Source organism: Phodopus roborovskii, unplaced genomic scaffold (assembly GCF_943737965.1).
Source record: "Phodopus roborovskii unplaced genomic scaffold, PHOROB, whole genome shotgun sequence".
Classification (NCBI taxonomy): domain Eukaryota; kingdom Metazoa; phylum Chordata; class Mammalia; order Rodentia; family Cricetidae; genus Phodopus; species Phodopus roborovskii.
The window spans coordinates 4,097,726-4,118,233 of NW_026126619.1; the positions used below are offsets into that span (position 1 = coordinate 4,097,726).

Consider the following 20,508-nt stretch of genomic DNA (forward strand, 5'->3'; position numbering starts at 1 on the left):
CCAAATTTATGCTTCCTCTTTTCACTTTCATTATTGTCCACTCTTCTCTCTATTATTTCTTTTCTTCTATTTCTTTGGGTTTATTTTGCTCTTCCTTCCTAGTTTCTTAAGATGGGTGCTTAGATTCTTCATTTGAGGTTTATTCTATTTCCAATTGTATCCTATTAATATGATGAATTCCCTCTCAGCACTCAGCACTCTTGTGTAATGTGTAATGACATGATGTAGATGCATCTTTTTTTCATTCAGTTATGCAGTTATTTTATTTTCCTTAAGAGTATTATTTAATCTACTGATTAGTCAAAAAGTACATTTATCAGCTTTCAATGGTTTTATTTTCAATTTACATTTTTACCGATTCTGTGTTATTCAACATGGTCAAAGAAAAGATTTTATATAACTTCAAAAATTAGAAATTAGCTAAAGAGTAATGAAGGGACATACACATGTGAATGTGTGTGCTTATGTCTCACAAGACAATGAACATCTTGAAGTGTGTTTTAAAATATGTAAAATGTGTTTGGGGTAGGTGCTTAGGAAATATTGATAATATCTTACTTGAGAATGAGTACTTGTACATTGTTGCTGATTTAATTGCTGTTACCTTAATTATTTTTGGTAAAGGGTTGATGAGACGGGGAGAAGAGAGAAACCATGGTGGAAGTATACAGGGATATACTGACATGATGAGCAGAATCATCTTTCTGGAAGATCATCAGTATAGTGCTTATCTGAAATATACAACTACAGTCCCAGGTACAAATCATATTAGAATTCCAAACATAATACAAACCAAGAAAACATACTTGTTCACCATGGCCGAAAAGAAAATTTAGACACACGGCAAGAGACACGGGTAAGAGAAAACGCTTCCAAGAAATAAAAAATACGAACAGTAGATTCAAATAAATGTATTCAATAGAATGTGAGAAGAAAGAACAATTCATAGAGAGAGGTGACCTTGAACTTGACATAACTACTGAGTATATGCATGGGGACATGTTTTGTCAGGAGGCACAGAGCTATTAACTTAGTCAATAGTTAATGTCACTTGAGCATAACATACACATGGATCATCTATGGTTGACTGACAAAAAGCTGAAAATACAAAGGTTGGTCTGATAAAACAGAAAGGATTTGGGAATCTTGGTTAAAATGGGGATCCTTAAATCTATGTGCAAGGAGACTGTCTAAGAAATATAAGCAGAAATAAAGAATAGGGCTAAAAAAAAAAAAATGATCCCAATAGCTCCGATTTTAGGTCAAAGAGAGAAATCGGGACTGGGAAATTATAACAATTTTGAGAGAAGAGGCAAATGAGAAACAGAATTCAATTTAATTTCCAAAGTAAAAGTGAATTCCTCAATACACAGTATGTACTGTGCTGAAGACCAGCTTATGGTTATCACCTTTGTAAATGTGATCTGATCACGGAAGTACAGTGTGGCCAGCCCTGCCATAGATGCAGCTCAGTGGGCAAATACACTACATAAAAGGCACAGATGGAGACAGAGACATTTTTCAAGAGATGACACCATTCCTGCTAAGGATTTACAGATAGGAAAAATTCTCCAGGTAACTCTTGAGTATGTACCCATACAACTGAACATCCTACTACAGAGACACTTGTTCACCAATGTCCATTGTAGCTGTGTTCGTTATAACCGGAAATTATGAACAACCTAGAAACTATCAGTAGATGAAAAGATGAAGAGGATGTGGTACATTCACACAATGGCATATTACTCAGATTTTTAAAAAGAAAGAAATCATGAAATTCACAGCTAAATGGATGGAGACAGAAAACTCCATCTTGAGCGGAGCAACCCAGACCAAAGACAATTATGCTATGTTTTCACTTCTATGTGGATGTTAGCTTTAAGTCTTCAATAAGCAGGTTACAAATTATACAGCCACAGGGGTTAGGAAAAGAGTAAGGGCCTGGAGGGCAGGAATCATGCATCTCTCTTGGAATGAAAAGTAGAATAGATAGTTATGGATGGATGGCAATTGTGGAGGAGGGAGAATTGAACAAATGAATCTAATGAGGATGGAGAGAGAAGAGAGGGACATTATATAAACGGAGGGACATTATATAAAACTAAAGGTCATGTGGAAACATAATACAATAGAAAAACCTTTACATGGAATACAAATGACAAAGGCAGGTCCAATAGCCAACAGTAGATTGCTAATACAAAAACTCAGTAGTGATTTTGGAGAATTTTTGTCTTACAATGCTTTACCTAGGCTTTTTTTTCTCCCTTACAGGTCTTTCGTTTATATATGACTGTTTCTGGTTAGTATTCTTATGGGATTTCTGCACACACTGTTGTACATGTTTCTACATGTATATGTGTCTTTTGTGCTTTTGCTTTGGACATTTTTTTTCTGCTTGTTCTGTCCTGTTCTGATTTGCTTGTTTTTATTTGCTTTGATTTTTATTATTACTATTATCACTGACATGCCGGTTTGCTTTCTAATGAGATAGAGAGAGAAAGAGAGAGAGAGAGAGAGAGAGAGAGAGAGAGAGAGAGTGTGTGTGTGTGTGACAGAGTATTAATTGGGGGTTGGCAAAGTGTGAGGTTGTGAGAGGAGTAGGGGGAGGGAAACCATAACCAGAATATAGTATATGAAAAGTCTATTTTAAATATAGATAACTAGTGAGAAAGAGAGAGAGAGTGAAAGGCCAGCTGACTTACATGTGAGTCATCAAGGTATCAAGGTGCTGGAAGGCTGCAGTTTTGCAACTTGTCACCCATGCTGAGATGTGCATTTTTGTGATGCCACTACCTTTGTGTCACATTTACTCCTATTATTAACTTCAATAAATGCTTTGGTTCACGCACGCACACACACAATTTCATGGAAGAAGAGACAAGGGAAGAGTCACATCAAGTCAAATAAATTGATAACTAGTGAAGGGGAAGATAATAAATAAGAATGAAGAATATTGGTCATGATGACTGGTGAAACCAGAAGGATGGTGAAACCAGAATGGCAAAGGTCTTTGACTTTGCCACTTTTGAAGTCAACAGGGACCTCTGGTAACAGAAGCTGCCATGCAGTGCAACAGACTGAAACAAGACTGTAGTGGGATGAAGCCTGGGAGGAAGAGGTTGAAGCAGAGATGGTTTGGAAAGGGCTATTTCTCAAGGAGTCTAACTTATATAGGAGAAAATGAAGATCCAAGAGTTAGAAATGGTAAAACTCCAGAGAGGGTTTTTGGAGGTCAGCAAGAAAATAAGACATTATATGTAAGGAAGGGAAAAATCCAGAATTTACAGAAAGCATTTAAAATATTTCTTGTCAGTCATACAGCAAATGTTTATGGATAATCTATACTGATTATGAAAACACCATTCCAAGATAAACAACCAAGCTCTTTTGACAGTGTTAGCACAAGAAAACGAAAAACAAGAAAAATATTGGAAAGTCAATGAAAAAAATCAGATATACTTATTGTAAGTATTTCAGTTCTGAGGTCAGCTTAAGAGTCATGAAAACTTACTAATAAATTCTGTTTTGTCACATTTGAATAGGCAATGTCATATTTTAACATAAGCACTTATTTATTTTGTTTTCTTCAAGAGGAATAACGATCTTAATAAAAAAATTGTATCTGTTAGAAGGACTTTAGTGTGGAGCAGAAGTGTCAAGATGATTTCATGTGTTATATTACAAACATCTAAATGTCTATCAAGTCTACAGGATATGAAAACACTTGCAAGAAGCGTGGAATTGTGTGAGATGTTCTTATGTTTCTTCCAAAGTCTATTTTATTCTTCAGAGACAGAAAACTAGCCAACTAGAAATGGTGAGAGTCTTCAAATAATAGAGAGAGCAGGAGAATTTCATGAGACCAGAGGATGGCCTCACATGTTTCTACAATTGCTGAGCTGGCAATTCTTAATGTAACAAAATATCTAAGCAACCTGTTATCTTTCTCTACATGCACCATTTTTCAGTCTGATATTTCTTATCAGTGAGGGAATGCTGATGTGGAAGATAGCCTAAGATTGAGCCCATTCTGCTACAGCGTCAGATATTTGAATTTATGCCTGATAATTCCTAAAATACATGAACCACGATTGTATTATGAGGACTTAATAAAGTAGCAGTACTCTTCAAACTTCAAAGGAGACTTATAAAATATGCAAATTAAGCATGCTGTTTGAACTGACTGCTTCCAAACTCATCATTTCTTCCTCAGAAGTTGAGTACTTACTTTCTCCCTCATGAGAACTGAAAACAAATTTTCAAATGTGGAAAAGTGAGATTACTCCACTGCATACGGTGAATATTTTAAAAGCAAGCAATCAGTAGCTTGCTTTAGTGACAGAAGCTTATATGGAAAAATGTAAGGCAAAAGCTATAGACAATTAACAATCCTCCTAATTTATCTCTATGATAAGATTTTTAAGCATTTTAATTTGCTTTTTACTTGTGGGGGAGGGGAGGGAATGCACATGTGTATTTGTTCAGTGCCGGTGCCTGTGGAGGAGATCCCACAGAACTGGACTTATCCACTGTGGTGACCTGCCTGCTGTGGTTGCTGGGAAAGCACCCTCCCATCTCTGCAAGAACAGTAAGGTCTCTTGACTGCTGGGCCATTTCTGCAGCCCTACTCACTTTATAACGTTTCAATTTAAATGGAAATACACAGAGATGTTATTATTTTCCATCTTGCTAGATTTTCCAAAAAGAACAGAATCATATTAGATGATAACTCGGGGTAGAGGAGCATTTGTTACAACATTCAGATATTTAAAGTATTAGAAACGATATCCCCCCCCCGCTCCCCATGTGCATGTAAATAAACATGCTCAAGTCTGTGTCATGGTGGGCATGTGGACCACTTGCAGGACGAGTCAGTTCTCTCCTTCTATCATGTAGGTGCTGTAGATTGAATTCAGGTCATCAGACCGAGAGATAAGCCACCTTGACTTAGGGCCATCTTCTACTCCAGTGGTCCTCAACCATCCTAAGGCTGAGACCCTGTAATATAATTCTTCACATTGTAGTTGTGACCCCCCAACCATAAAATTATGTCTGCTGCTACTGTATAACTGTAATTTTGCTAATGGTATGAATTGAGATGTAAATTATCTGTGTTTTCTGATGCTCTTTGGGAAGTTGCACCCACAGGTTGAGAATCATTTCAAACTCGTTATGTTGATATGTCTTCATGAAAGTTGCTGATAGGATCACAGAGAATAGACAATGTGAGAGGAATTCTCCAATACACATATAGAAACCTCATGTCAGGGTGGTATTAATTTCTACATCAGATTCTCCAAGCTGTTAGTCATTCATCCAGTCACTCTAGTTTTCTTTCTCCTTTTATCTTCATAGTTGATATTGAAACCCATGAAAATATTTAAGGTAGAAAAATATTTTTCTAAATCCACTCATTGTATAAGAAAATAAAATGTGAGTCTATATTGATTGTCTTACCATAACACATTTTTTTAGGATTCTAAAATACCCATCTCTTTAATATTAACACTTAGAAATCTCTTGGTATAGATTTCTAAGCTTGTTATTTGATGCTCTCCACAATTTTGTCTTTATTGGCACTCTCCTTCAGCACAATTAAAACAGTTGACTATTATTTCCTTTATATCCCTTTCTATTTGTAATAACCATTTTAGCTGAAGAAGGTGTAACACTGTTTCCTGCTGACATCCAAATTCCACTCATCAATAACATCTAGCTAAATATGGGTCATATATATAGTATCAATTCTATTTTGTTACCTCGTATAAAACTGTTGTGTTTCCATGTAGAAGAGGCCCATAGCAAATATAGGAATGTCCAACAACCCAGCCTAAATCAGAAGCTGCCCACCATACCTAAAAAAATTAAAAAGATAATAAAATACATGTCTTAATCAGAAAAAAAAAATGTCATGTGGTAGAAGTGTAAAATCCCGATTACCTCTCCAGGTTTGAGGCCATATATGGAAGACATTGTCCAGTTCAACATTACAGCATATCCCCCAGTGGGTCTAACCACACCCTAAAAGAGAGAGAAAAATGAAGTCAACATTTACAAAATATGCTAAAAGTTCACTGTCTTCATTCTATCTACCCTAAAATTTACAGATTTAAATCATGTACTCTTCTATAACTTACAAATAATAGTGGCTCATACATGGCCTTATATAGAATTGTATTTGAAGTTTTATTTCTTTGAAATCTCCAATAGAGAACCCAGCGAGTTTGTGCTCATGGTTTTCATTTATAGAAAACTGTTGATATATAGCATTTTTAACAGTATACGAAAACATACAACTTCAAAAAGTGAAACACAAAGCAATTTTGTTAGTAATACATGGTATCAATATTGCATTTTCAAATGCATCAAAAGAACAAAAGTGGAAAGTACTCAAATTAAATGCACAAAATATTAAATGAAGTTGGCCTAAAATATAGAGCAACTTAAGAACATCCATTCCTAGCCATGACAACAAGAGACCACTTAGAGGAAACAAAGTTGCATTCTAATTAAGGACTGATTACTCTGCTAAGTGGGAATCACATGGTATGATATGGGAGTTGAGCAAATATTTCCTGATCATTTCCTGAACCCTGAACAATAAATCCTGATGAGTTAGCCTTCAGGTTAACAGATGTGTTTTATGTGGCTTTTGGGGCACATCAAGGCATTACTACATCATTACATATAGTTTTTATAAATCTGTTCCCAGTACCTTCCCTTTAACACTTGAAACTTATCCAAATGCAATAGAAAATTAATATTTGAACACTGGGCACATGAGTCACCATGATAAGAACAGATGATAAATATAATAATTAGGTTTGTTTATTACACCATTATAAATATTAGTGATCATTAGTGCCAATAAGACATGGCCATTAAATTGAGCCAGCAAATGCCTAGTGAGTAATAACACTAATATGAAATTTCCATGCCCTTCACAGCATCTCTGAGCCTACCGTTAGAACTGTTCTCTTCAAAACATTATTCTACTCAAAAGACGTAAGTATGCCATAACTAATGGATGTTCTCTTGGTTGCACACTTTTTTTTGTAACACTCCATATTTTAACACATGTACATGATTCAGCAGAATTACTCGGGCATGGGGAAAGCCCTGATGTTTAAATAGCTGCTAACATTGCTGCTCTCCTCGGGTTCCTCAAATAAAACACAGGCATCTCACTGTAGAACATACTGTGTCGGCCAACAACACCTGGTCTCTTGGCAAATATCGGGGACAGTTTTACTGGCATTTGAGAGCTCTTTTCTATGTTGTGTGATACAGTTCATAACCAGTTGGTTCTCTTGTTCACCTTAGAAATGTTAGATACTCTAAGCCTCTTTCTGGCAAGCTTTCTATATGTCCTTAGTCACCAAATCCAAATACTCTAGATGAACTCTAGTCTATCTTCCTTTTGCTAATTAGTTTCCTTTGCTAGTTGAAATGTACTTTCCTATGGCCCAGGAACTCAGTGTATTTGGTATTAATAGTTTCCAAACACACTTTCCTAAAAAAATAAATAAATTAGTCTTTTGGACTGTTCCTTTTTGATCCCGTTTGTTTTCATATGTTATAGTAGAAAGAACTATTTAGCATCAATAATGACTTGTGTAACATATTAGAGGTGACTTTTATCTACATATGTCCCAAAACTTTATTTATTTGGAAAGAAATGCTTTATGAGAATACTTCCAATACTCTGTGATTCTTGAACACAGAAGGTTCGTAAAATGTCTTTCACTTTTTTTTCTTCTGTTATCCGAAGAAGCATCAATGTATAGAACCCAGTACTTTTCCTGATACTCGTGAATATCATTCTGTGTTTCTGGGGCAGAACACAAAAAAACTAAAGATTCAGTCAGCTCTTAAACTTTCCCTAAGATTTTCTTCTATAATTACTTGGTCCAGATCCTATGTTTTATCCTTATGGACACTATTTAAGTAATAAATTCTGTAGAAAAACCAATTTGTGCACAGCCAATTCTCCCAGGGAATCATCATAAATTTTAATCTTATTAACATCAGCTTTCATAAGAATAGTTACATGGTCCCAGATCTAGCCATTCACAAAGGACCATTAAGAACAAGGAATTCAAACATTAAACATATAAAAAAACATAGGCAACAATTGTACAGCAAACTCCACTAAAGGCAGCAAAAGGTCAGTCCAAGTCATCTGAGCACTGTGATTTTTGCCAAGCAGAGTCTCAAGATGCATATCTTTGCCAGATACCTTTATCCTCTGGTAGGACCTACAAGTATTATCCACACTAGTCCACACTAGTGCGAAGCTCATAGTTAGGTAGCAACTAGAATTTCCCACATATATGTTGTGTTGCTGCTTTGTACCAAGGAATTATTTGTTATCACAGTGCAGTAAAATTTTATATGATAAACTGACTAGAAATTATGAAGACTAAAAGGCTTGGGATACATAACTGAGTATTAATGTGATTGCAAAACCTACAAGACAAATTAAAACTATGAATTAAACATTTATATCCATCAAATGACTACTTCTTGACATGATGCTTACCAAGTCATTCTATAATTACTCAATACTCAAACCTATGCCACCAAAAGTAAGAAAGAAAAACTATGAGATGTAAACATATGAACTATATCAACTCATGTTCTCATGTTTTATGAGTTCAGAAGTAAAAGAGAAAAGAAATATTAGGTTTTAAAGATATTATAAATATTAATAAGCTAATAAAACAGGGAGAGAAGTATGCTTTCCTTCTTGCCTGTTAACTATGATTTTCAGTTATGATAATTACATGTGAAGTAGAATCCTGTTTGGCCTCAGAACATAGAAGTCATTCTCAAAATAACCAACTATCAAATTACATTCTGGGTATGGAAAATTAATAAGGAACTAAAAATATCTATTTCTTAAAAAGTGATTCTTGGTGCATTTCCTATGCTGGCTTTAGCAATTATCCTGCCTTTAGCTTCAAGTAACTGTAACTATAGAGGTGTTTGCCAAAACTGGTTTTAAAGATGATAATTTTAAAGTATGTATTGGATATTGTGGTTAAGGTAAAATTACTTATTCAAGAATAATGCTTCCCTCTAAAATGCAAGTATAAGGTATTTCAGTCTTTTGGGTATCGGTTACCACTTTCCACCTTACACTCTATATTAAGTGTAAAAGGTTTAGGGATCTAAGGAAATCTCAGAAAAGCCCCATATATTACCAACATTGTGGACTCTACAGGATGAGACATAATCCTTAGGATACGGAAAAGCTGAATAATCTTCATGTGACTACAACACTTAGTTCTCAGAAGTAAAACATGACACAAATTATGTTTCAGAATAGGAAGTCTGAAAATATAGATATTTTTGACCACATAGAAATTTATACAGCATAGAAAAATTCAAATTCCATCCTCATAAAAGTAAAGGATGGTTACTTTCCATCCAGGAATGAGGCCAGACTCATCACAGAGAGCACCTTAAAATTACAACTTAATAGGATGATTTTTAACATGAGAAAAGTCACAGACTTACCTAAATTGTCACATTAAATGGAGACAGAAAATGGGACTGTAGGAAGTGTGCACACTTTCTGTTGCTGCAACTTGAGAATGAAACATTTAAATGGAGTAAGAGCATTGAAAGGCAAGAACAAGGAAGGCTGAAATGCATAGTGAGACTGAGTGTAAAGGATATCTATTCCCAAATAGTGTGTATGGGGTGAAGATACTTAAATTGTTCAATAAAAATATGAAGGCCTGAAACCGGAGAGATGGCTCAGGCCTTCTGAGATATATGATCGCTTAGTAGTGCTAATCCAGAGGACCAAAATTCAGTTACCAGAATTCATTTACAGGCAGCTTATAGCTCCCTGTAAACTCATCTCTAATGGAACTGGAACTGATACTCTTATTCAGCCTCTGCATGTGCACTCATGCACACACACACACACACACACACACACACACACACACCTGTTCCAAAACATGAAAGCCCTGAAAAATACATGTTGAATTTAAAAGAAAAACATCTACAAATGGTAAAGGGCATTGGAGAATTAACAAGAAAAGAAATAGCCCTTGTTAACTTAAACATTCTGTACGTCATTACAATTTTATTCACCCATGAACCTTGGCAAGACATAACCATTGGTGCAACAACAGCATGGATGTTGGGTTAGCCAACCAAGTTGAGCATCTAACTTGCTCCTAGCACTGTAAACATAGCCAAGAACCCATGGCTGAGGCAGTTATGTGCTAAAGGGGAGAATCTACTTCTATTATTTTGCTAAATGGACATAATATAAAACTGTTGTCTAAGTACTTATCTGTGTACCAATAGATTAATATCATTCAATTCTCAATAGAAATGCATTTTTCTAAATGGTGGTGTTGTGCTCAGCCCAAAATGGTCTGTATCAACTGTCTTTCCCTTAAGGCTTAGGGAACATATAGCAAGAAAGCAGAATTTGGAAAGAGACAGATTTTTCTGGAGGATATGAAACAGTGTCTTTTTGGTACACACTGAGTGCAGGGAGAATGTTGTAGTGTGTGTGCCACAGAATGGACATTTAGTTCAAGTGCTGACTGGAGAAAATAAACAGTGAAGAGGATAAGTACCTGATCAAGAAGACAATGGTCTGGAAAAAAAAAAAAGTACTTTTTTTTTTTTTTTTCCTTTTCAGGAGAATGCTTTCAAAGTTGTAGAACTTAGTGGAGCATCATAGAGGAGATGGAACCTCTCCATTTGAGATATTTCATCAAATACAAAACCTCTACCTACAGCTTCTTGAGGACTCCGAGACTACCTCTGCAGAAGATTTCTTAGCAGCTATGTAATGTTGTATTGATCTGTACAGCTATGAGATTAGGAGCTAAGACGTAGCAAGTTCAGCATTTTGCTAGCAAGAATTGTACCAGAGATGGGGGAGAAAATGTTCACTAATGTGTATTACTCTTGCTCTCTCTCATTTGCTCTCTTGGGGCAGAGAAGAAAACTAAGTCTACACAATGGGAACAAAAGTTACAAATTTGCTATGAATGCATAAAAATCCCTTATCTATAGCCTTCCTTTCAGCCCTTTCCTCCTGTTAGTTTTTCTTCCTTCCCTCTTACTTTTTTATTTTAACTTTTTTAGCACTGGAGCTTTTTTTTATCCTTTTCTGATTACCAGATTCCTTCTAAGGTAGAAAAATTGAGTGAAGACAAACCATTATTAAACTCTGTTGAATGCAGTCTTGAAAAGCCGACAGATATGAAGTCCACAACCAAACTAACTTATATATGAAGTAATTCAGGAACAGGCACACTTGAATATTGGCAGCAGCGACCAGATTTTCCTCTCATGTCACTCCCAGTTAACCCAAAGTTTGATAAAAGCAGATAAAAACACCCCCTGAAATTCGACTGAAGAACAGACTATATGGTGTAGACCTTACATATGCATATAAGAAACAGAACAGTGGGGACGGTGTGATGTAAGTGTACATGCATGTGGGTATAGACATACATGAGTTACCGAACATGTGTAGAGGTCAGAGGAAAGTCTGGTGCTGGTCCTTGCCTTCTGACTTATTTGATACACAGCCTTTATTGCTGTTTGTCGATGCTTTCCCTAAGCTCTCAAATGTGTGAGCATCTAGTACGTTTGTGGACTCCCAGGTCAAGGCAACCCCAAGATTTCAGACCCATATGCTGTCCTGGTGCAGTTTGTCATGTGCACTATGGGGACTGAGCTCAAGTCACTAAACTTACCTGACAAGTGGCTCTCCCCTGAGTCCTTCCCTGAGCTCAAGAAAGAGTATTTAAAACACTGTCAGTACTTTAAAATATTTTTCTAAGCAACAAAGCTTCATGGTGACATATAATTTATATATATATATATATATATATATATATATATATATATATATTCATGCTTCATTACTGAAAATCCACAAATCTTTCTGGTGTTTAAATTTTCTAATAAAATTATTTTCTATTATACCTTTAAAATGAAATAAGGATTATAGGAATGAAAACATACCAACTACAGAAAATTTGTTCAGCAAATAATCTGAAGGCCTGCCTTGGTCAAATTCTAAGATTAATGACAGAGTGAAATAAAAGCAGTTGATATATAATCTAAAACATACACTAACATACACGAAGTACAAGAAAGTAAGTGGCATAAAGGTCTGATGTCCATGCTTACCAAACATTTGCAAATCTTTTTAATGTAATTTATTTATTTTACATCCCCTCCTTCCTCTTCTGCCACTACCCACCACCGTCTCCCTCTTCTTTCCCTGCAATCTATTCCCACTCTGTATTAACTCAGAAAGGTCCAGGCCTCCCATGGGCCTCAGCAAAGCATGGTATATCAAGCTGTCATAATACCAAGCACCTCCCCCTGGATTCAGGCTGAGCAAGGCAATCAAGCATGAGGAGTGGGTTCCCAAGCGCCAGACATAGCACCAAGGACAGCGCCTGCTCCCATTGCCAGGAGTCTCACAAATAGACAAGGCTATAGGGCACAGCTGTCACGTATACACAAAGAGACTAAGTGTAGTGAGATATTTACTTTGTCTCCTTCTGTGGCACTGACCACGCCCATTGGGGGGTGGGGCCATGGGCAGAAGTGACCTGGGAAAGAAGGTCTGAGGAAGAGCTCGCTCTCTTGCTGGTGGGATTCAGACAGGAGAGCATCCGGTGGAACTTGCTGGTGTTCATCTATCTAGGTTGTAAGTTATTTCTTCCTGAATAAACATCTATTTGGCCTATCTGTTCATCCTGATCCTTATTTAACCACAATATCTGGTGTCAGGAGTGGGATTAAATTTTTCATGGGTTTCACCCAGGCAACAAACACGGCTCCCCTCACCCACCAGCCCCACTGGGCAGGGTCCCTTGCCTAACCAGATGGACTCACCACAACTTTGGGACATTTGCCTCTTCCCTACAACTCCTTTGCCTCCACAACACGCCTGAGAAGGCACTCAATACTTCTCATTTTTTGCCCATTTCCACACTTTGTATTCGTGCAGAGCCATTTGATGCCCACCCTGCTTGTGCGTTTCCCGCGATTAGCCCTGCAGTCCCAGCAATTCCACAAAACTCCTTTTACTCATTTGTCTAACAAAATTTAACTTGCCATAGTTTGTTAAGAGCTATTATACAGAGACTTGGATCAAAAGGATCGTCTGCTGCTGGACGCTATTTGGTGGTACACTTCCGGGCAAAACCGGGATCAAACGGGTCCTCTGCAACTGGATGCTATTTGATGGTACACCTCCAGGTGTAACTACCACAAACTAAGACCTACAACTAAAAACATTAAAGTTCCAAAACAACAAAATTACACCTAAGGTAATCATAACATCCTTTACAATTTAAACTAATATAGTACCTGAGATCAATTGTTTCATACCTTTGACAGATAATTTTACAATATAGGACTTTAAAAATTATTTTACTTCATATATAAAAAAATTTTAACAAAAAATATTATGACTGGACCAATATATACTTTTATTTTGTAATAACAATGGGTTTCATCATTAACATAATATTCTTTAAAAAGTGGTTTAAAATTACAACAAACAATAAAAAAACTTGTACAAACCATAGGAGACTTAGTAACAAAAATTCAAAACATAAAAAATAATAAATTCAAAATATAAAATACTTTTAAAAAAAGTTCAAAATATTAAAAATAACATTAAAAACTAACAGGTAAAATACAAACCATAAAACATAAAAATAACCAAGTAAAAAACAAAATTTGTTCTATGTCTAATGCTTCAATAACCAAAACCAAAACAATACAATACATTAACACACTAACAAAAACAATCGAATCTGGTAAATAAAAAATACTTACAAACCTAAAAACCATCAATAAAGTTATCCAGCCAATGGACTCTCTATAGCCTAAAATGCCTTTGCCTTCTTTGATACCCAAAAAATGGCCTATTATAGTTATTAATTTAAAAAATTAGTTCTTCACTATACCTTTACAAAAACAAAATTTAAAAAAAAAAATTTGCCTTCACGGTACCTAATTACAATAATTCTCAACTGGTTAAAAAAAAATATCAATAAAAGGTTTTGCCACAACTAAGTTGTTTTCTTGCAGGCCCCCCTGATTGTTGGTTCACATTCTGTGACTTCCCATGAGTCAGGCTAGCTATTTCTGTGAATTTTCCTAAGATGTCCCTGACCCCTGGCTCCTACAATACCTCCTCCCTCTCCTCAGCAAGACTCCCCAAACTTGGTCCGATGTTTGCCCATGGATCTCTGAATCTGCCCCCACCAGTTACTGGATAAAGGCTCTCCAATGACAACCAAAATAGTCACCAATCCAATCACCTGTTTAGGCTATGCATACACAGCTTGAGCCATCCTTGTAAACTCCCTTGATAGTTTCCCTTCCTTCTTCCCAACCCAGTAAAGCCTCCCTTTCCAGTCATCTCTCTCAGTACTCTCCTCCTCTGCCCAACCCATGGTCCCTCAAGTTCACATCATCCTGAATGAGGTAACCCAAACCCGGGAAAAACAAAGTTGGTTTGTACTCACTCATAAAGGGTTATCAGCTGTCAAGTAAAGGATAACCATTCCACAGTCCACAGACCCAGAGAGGCCAAGTAAAAAGGAAGTCCCAACAGGGGTTGCATAGATATCCCTCGGAAGGGGAATAAGAGAAGATCTCCTGGCTAGACTGGGGTGGATGGGAATGGGACATTTTCAAATCTTCCCAAGGGGAAAAATATGTTTGAGTAGCTGAGAGATAAATATTTGCCATTTGCTGTGTAAGAATTACCTCCTAATTGAAACAATTCCTCCTGAAGGGATGGTCATAACATTAAGAAATATAATAAAACTTAAAGGGCCCAATAGCTTAGGCATTTGTGAGTCACAAGGCTCTCCCCAAGTGGTATGCAGGAAGCAATTGCTAGAGGAAAAGATACTGTCCAGTAGAACTGCCTGCAAGCTGTGCAGTGAACACGGGGGATTTGGGGTTCATGAGCTGTCACTCACTCACGTGGTGGTAGGTTTTTGGTGATGCAGTAGCTGCTTTTGCACCATGTATGCTCCAAGAAGCAACCTCTAACAAACTCATTAGTTCAACATCGTAGACTTTGCTGGAATTCTTTGCTTTGTTATCAGTGCCCTTTCCTGGGAAATAAACATTTGTTTTTAATCTTCTTCCCAAATGTTACATAATACAGTTGACAGAACTAAAGGGTAGCCGTGGAGGAGAAGTTGCATGGTCTTAGCAATAAGAGATAGCACACTGATGGAAGCTGATTAAACTGTGGGTAGATATTTGTGAAGGCAATCTTTATATAGCTATGTTTTCATTTATAATAATGGATGCTGTGCCTTCTTGCTGTGCTGGAATATGCATGATCTCTGAATGATATCAAAGTCACATTTTCAGTTCTTCAAAGGGAAGGTTAATGATGGGATCCCATGATGGCCAGATTCTTCTATACATTATGGAGTAACATGAATCCTTCATGAATAAAGCCCACCTCAGGAGCATGAAGATGCCCTTATAACACCCGGAAGACTAGGAAATGCATTGCAATTCCAAAAAATATCATATGTCTACCTAGAAAGTAATTAGGGTATAGTGCCTGTTGTGTGTCCTCTGCTATGGGTATAAGAAATGCAACTGAGACTGAGTTGTCTTCACAGTAACGCGAAAATTGTCCGTATATGGGAAGAATTGCAATTGAAATGGATATTTACATGTTATGATATTTACATGTTATCTTCCATATAAGCATTTGATTTTTTGTGGGAGTGGAATGAAAGTAAGGATGAAGTGGACATGTTGGTTTGCCATTCTTTAAAACTGACAAAATGCAAGAAAACGACAGTACAAATTAGGAATGTGCTGAAGGTTCCTTCTTGACATTCACATTCTTGAAACACACATAAATAACTGGAGAATGAAAAAAGGGAAGAATAGGTAGAAATGAGAAAAGGTACCCTTCAGGTCTGACCTTTAATACAATAGATGTGATAAACCCATCTTTCAGTATGTAGATGGGGGCTTTGATAATGGTCCAGTACTGGAAATTGTGGGAATCGGGGAATATTCTTTCGTTGAACAGTGTGAATTAGTAAAGCACCTCTTGAAGCCTTGTTTGTAAGGCTGCCAGGCATAGTGTGGGTTAACAGGATCAGTCCCTGAGCTGTGGAGGTGGACAGATGGAGTAATCTAACTTTTCTTCACTCCTAGAGAAAAAAAGAAGGCATATCCTGAAGCAAGATAGAAATCAGTCTATGATGGACTGGCTTATTTGGTCTGACCCATTAAAGACCATTGGTAATAATCACTGACTGATCTCTCCACAAATATTAGAGGCAAGAAGACCACAGAGGCAGACAGGCATTGCTAATGGAACTGATTATGAGAGAGGTGATATTTGATGTTCAGTTCACTGGGCTAGAGAGGGCTGTGCATTAGTAGAGTTAAGGGAGAGGTTGATTCATCAGATACCATAGTTAAGACAAGGGCTTTGGGTAACATTGGTCAATGTTGACTGACAACATGTCAGTATTCAAAATTGTCTAAGACACAAACTTCTGGGTGGGTCTGTGAAAACGTTTCTAGAGTGGGTTAATTCAGATAGAAAGAACTACCCTAAATGTGCATTTTATCATTCCATGAACTAGTCCCTAAAGAGAGACTAAGTCAGTGTACATTTAAACTGAAGAAGAAGAGGAGGAGAAACCCCATTTGTTTCTGATGATAGTTATAGGGTATTTTGTCCCTGAAAAAGAAAAAGTATCTAACTGAAAATTTGCACTGTGGTTGGAGCTATTGCTATGATGAACCTTACTCTGTGTTTATTAAGTCTTTGGAACTTATCTCTAGAAGAAATCTTGGAAAGTCTAAGACATTGGCTAGAAAAGCCCTTGAATTCCACAAGTATAACTTAATAAGATAGTGGCCAGTTGGTGGGAGTCTTGAAGGCCAGAAAGCCATGCTAAATTCAGACAGTGGTGGCCTTATTCATGAAGTTCCAGGACCTTTCAGAACCTGAGCTTTTTCTGGGAAATAATCTGGTTGCATTCTCCCTGTGCCATGAGAACTTAAGCAAGATTAAATTCAAAAGTTAATGTTTTGCAGAAGAAATCTCAAGACAGGATAGCATTTGGGCTATATTATATTTACTCATCATTGCTCTTTTCCACACTGAGGAAAAAGAGAAAGAAGCAAGAGTCAGAAGGGAAGGGAGGAAGGAGGGAGAGCACAGGGAGGAAGAAAGGGAGAGAGGGAGAGAAGGTAAGATGAAGCAAAAAGGTATTTTAAAATGTGTAGTATTAATGAATTTAAAATTACAAACAAATCATGTTCTACAGCAATTGCTTGTATTAATTCAGTATCCTTAAAGAGAAATCTGCTATTCTACACTGATACAACAGAATAGGTTTGCTGTGGACAAGGGTCTCACCTTTGTTGAAAATGGAAATGAATTTGCAAAGAGAGACTAGACTAAGAACATCACGGGAGGGTTTTCCTGCTCAAAAAAACTGCCAAAGAAAATGTTTCTGTAGGTTCAGTGCATGTCAATATAATTGTGTCTCAAGGGTGAGAGGTTCAACCCCCAAATGACACCAAATCTAGACACTGCTACATACAGGGTACTGGTTTACAGGCACAAAAGACGCAACAGTGAGGGCAATATGAAATCATGGAACATATGCCATGTTTCTGTAAGGTCACTGAAACCAAGCCTGAACCAGGACTTGTAAGCTGTGCAAATTCCTGAGGTCACTGTGTAAAGCAATGATGGTGAGGTCCAAGCTGAAATGGAGAAATCAGGATGCCGAAGATGCCAAGACCACAGAGAGGCTGCCAAGAAAGGCTGGGTACACCAAGTGGAGCTGGCCCAAGGGAGAGGTCATGTGTGGGGCAGGTGGCAGAGCGGGAGGTTTGAAGCTAATCAAGGCCTCCCAGGTGATTCCACCTCAACCTCTGTTGCCTGACATGGAGCTGCAGGCTTTGGAATCTGACCCACCTGGTTTCAGTCCCCCCCCCTGCCCCCTTTCCTTGTTCTGTCCCCATCCCTCTCTATTAGAGGGAATACCTATCCTGTGACAGTGCATATAAGAACAATACTACAGTTTTTGTTTTTAATTTGATGGAAGCTCAAAGTCAAGCAATTGTTCTGATTCCCAGAAGAGGCTTAGACTTCAGACTCTTGAACAGAGCTAGTATTGCTAAAGACTATAGGGCCCTTTGATGTGGGGCTGAATTTATTTTCCATCACGACATGACTAAAACCTGAAGGGGACAAGGGGTAAAGGTTAATGACTTAAAAGTTATCTATTAGGGGACTGGGATGATGGCTCAATGGGTACAGTGCTTGCCATGAAAACACAAAAACCTGAATTTAGATAGGCAGACTTCACGGGAAGCCCTATCAAGTAGTGTGTGTCTGTAATCACAGTGTCCTGCAGAAACAGGCAGTAGAGAGAGGAGAATCCCTAGTGACTCTATGTAAAAAAAAAACACTTGGATACACTGGGCGGTGGCAGCGCACACCTTTAATCCCAGCACTCAGGAGGCAGAGGCAGGCTGATCTCTGTGAGTTCCAGGCCAGCCTGCTCTACAAAGCTACAGAGATAAACCCTGTCCCGAAAAACAAGAGCAAACAAAAAAAAAAAATAGTGGATGATGGGAACTGATATCATAGGCTGTCCTCTGAGCAGAAACACCCAGTGGCATGTACATGTTCCCGTCACATACATGCTATGGATGCAACATAACCAGCTGTCTCTAAATTCTGCTTCCTTCGTCTCTATCATGTTGAATGGTACCAAAGCATGCATTAAAATCAAGCTCTTTCTTCCTTATATTTTTTATTAAATACTTTTACTTATTTTAAATCCAAACCAAAGTTTCCCCTGTCTCCTATCCTTCCACCCCCTCCCCCAACACACATCCATTTCTCCTCTTTCTGTTCAGAAAGGGGCAGGAACTCCATGGTTGTCCACAAAGCATGGCATACCAAGTTGAGGTAAGACTATGCTACTCTCTTGGGCCAGGCTGCTGTAGAATTAGTCTGTACTGATAGCCAGGAGCCTGCATGGGACCAACCTAAGCCCTCTACATATGTGTGATAGCTGTGTAGTTTGGTCTACTTGTGAGACTCCTAACAGTGTGAGTGTGGGCTGTCCCTAACACTTTGGCTGGTGTCTAGAAACTTATTCTTATATTTCTTTTATTTTGTTTTCATTTGGCTTTTCTTTTATTTGTCTTCATTTTTATTTGGCAAGAGAGGAGAGGTCAGGAATTTTGTGGCAACAACAAAAAGATCAACTAATGTGGTACTTTAGTGGCTTTATTGAGTCCCATGTTGGGGGACTTTACAAACTAAGAAGGCTCTTGCAGATCTAAATGATTTAGGCTGGCATGGAAAACAGGTTCCTAAAGTGCTGAAGCAACTGGAAAAGAGAGGAATGATCAAAAGGCAAAAACAAACAAGAGTTCAGCTGAGGTCAGTGGAAAAATAAAATAAAATGTGGCAAGCTGTGTCCAACCAGAGTCCAAGGGAAGACAACAACAGAAGGCTAGTGAGCATCTGGAAGGCTTTACATCTTCAGAAATGATTCGTGGGAGACCTAAGTGATAAAACTGTGTAAGTAAAAAAGATTTCAGAAGGTTAAGCTTGTCCTAGGTGTGGGTGATTACACTATGTGGTACACAGTTCTCTCTTGCAAAGACAGTACACTGGGCGTAGAGATTTTCCACTCTTCCCAGGGACCTTTTAATAAACAAGTGGAGCTTATTGAAAGACAAGAGCTATAGAGCTTCTCCAGAGTTTATTGATAAGAACTTGGAAGCCTGTTCTACTCCCAGTCACACCAGAATATGGCCCTGCTCTCTCTTTGATATGAACAGACCCAAAGGTGCAAGCTGACCCCAAGATCATCTGGGTTCTGGATACACTCATTGGAAGCAGTGTAGCAGTAACCCAAGAATGCCAAGAATAGATTATGGATGTCTGAATAAGCTGGTGCAACCCATCAATGACAAGCATCACTCTTTTGATTAAACAAATGATGAAAACGATGGAACTATCTCCATTGAACAGTGTTAATACTTATTTGTTTTTTCCTGTGTGTGTGTATGTCCCCTTAGCCATCTAAGACCAGTGAAGAATGGCATAAAACAGCATTGGGCCCTCAGAAATCTTGCCTAACATGTGTAAAATTGGTGTTACAATATTATTCTAATTCTTGAGAATTGAGAAAACGTCTGTAATAAGAATATAAGTAGCTGTCAAGAAGTTTGAAAGCAGGTGTCCTGTGTAGGTGATGAAAGTATACCTAAAAAATCTACAGGTATGTTTTGGGTTTTGTTTTAAAGGCAAGTGCTAGGGAAGGGTTATGTCCCTATGAGTTTTTATACAAGGAAACCCAACTAACTATAAAGACTTTGGTGTGATTTTATGTTAGAATTAGAAAGTAGGTCCCTAGTGATGAACAAATTACGTGTTTTAGTTATAGGACTTGGAGA

General features: G+C 37.6%; 1 protein-coding gene across 1 annotated transcript in view; it reads right to left on the reverse strand.

The window, feature by feature from the left end:
* Acss3 (acyl-CoA synthetase short chain family member 3) overlaps positions 1-20,508 on the reverse strand; it is a 162,832-nt gene that overhangs the window by 75,688 nt on the left and 66,636 nt on the right. Inside the window, exons 6-7 of the mRNA XM_051206396.1 lie at positions 5,941-6,021; positions 5,760-5,855 (exon numbers count right to left, since the gene is read on the reverse strand). Coding sequence (XP_051062353.1) covers positions 5,760-5,855; positions 5,941-6,021 — 177 coding nt within the window. The remainder of the gene's footprint in view (positions 1-5,759; positions 5,856-5,940; positions 6,022-20,508) is intronic.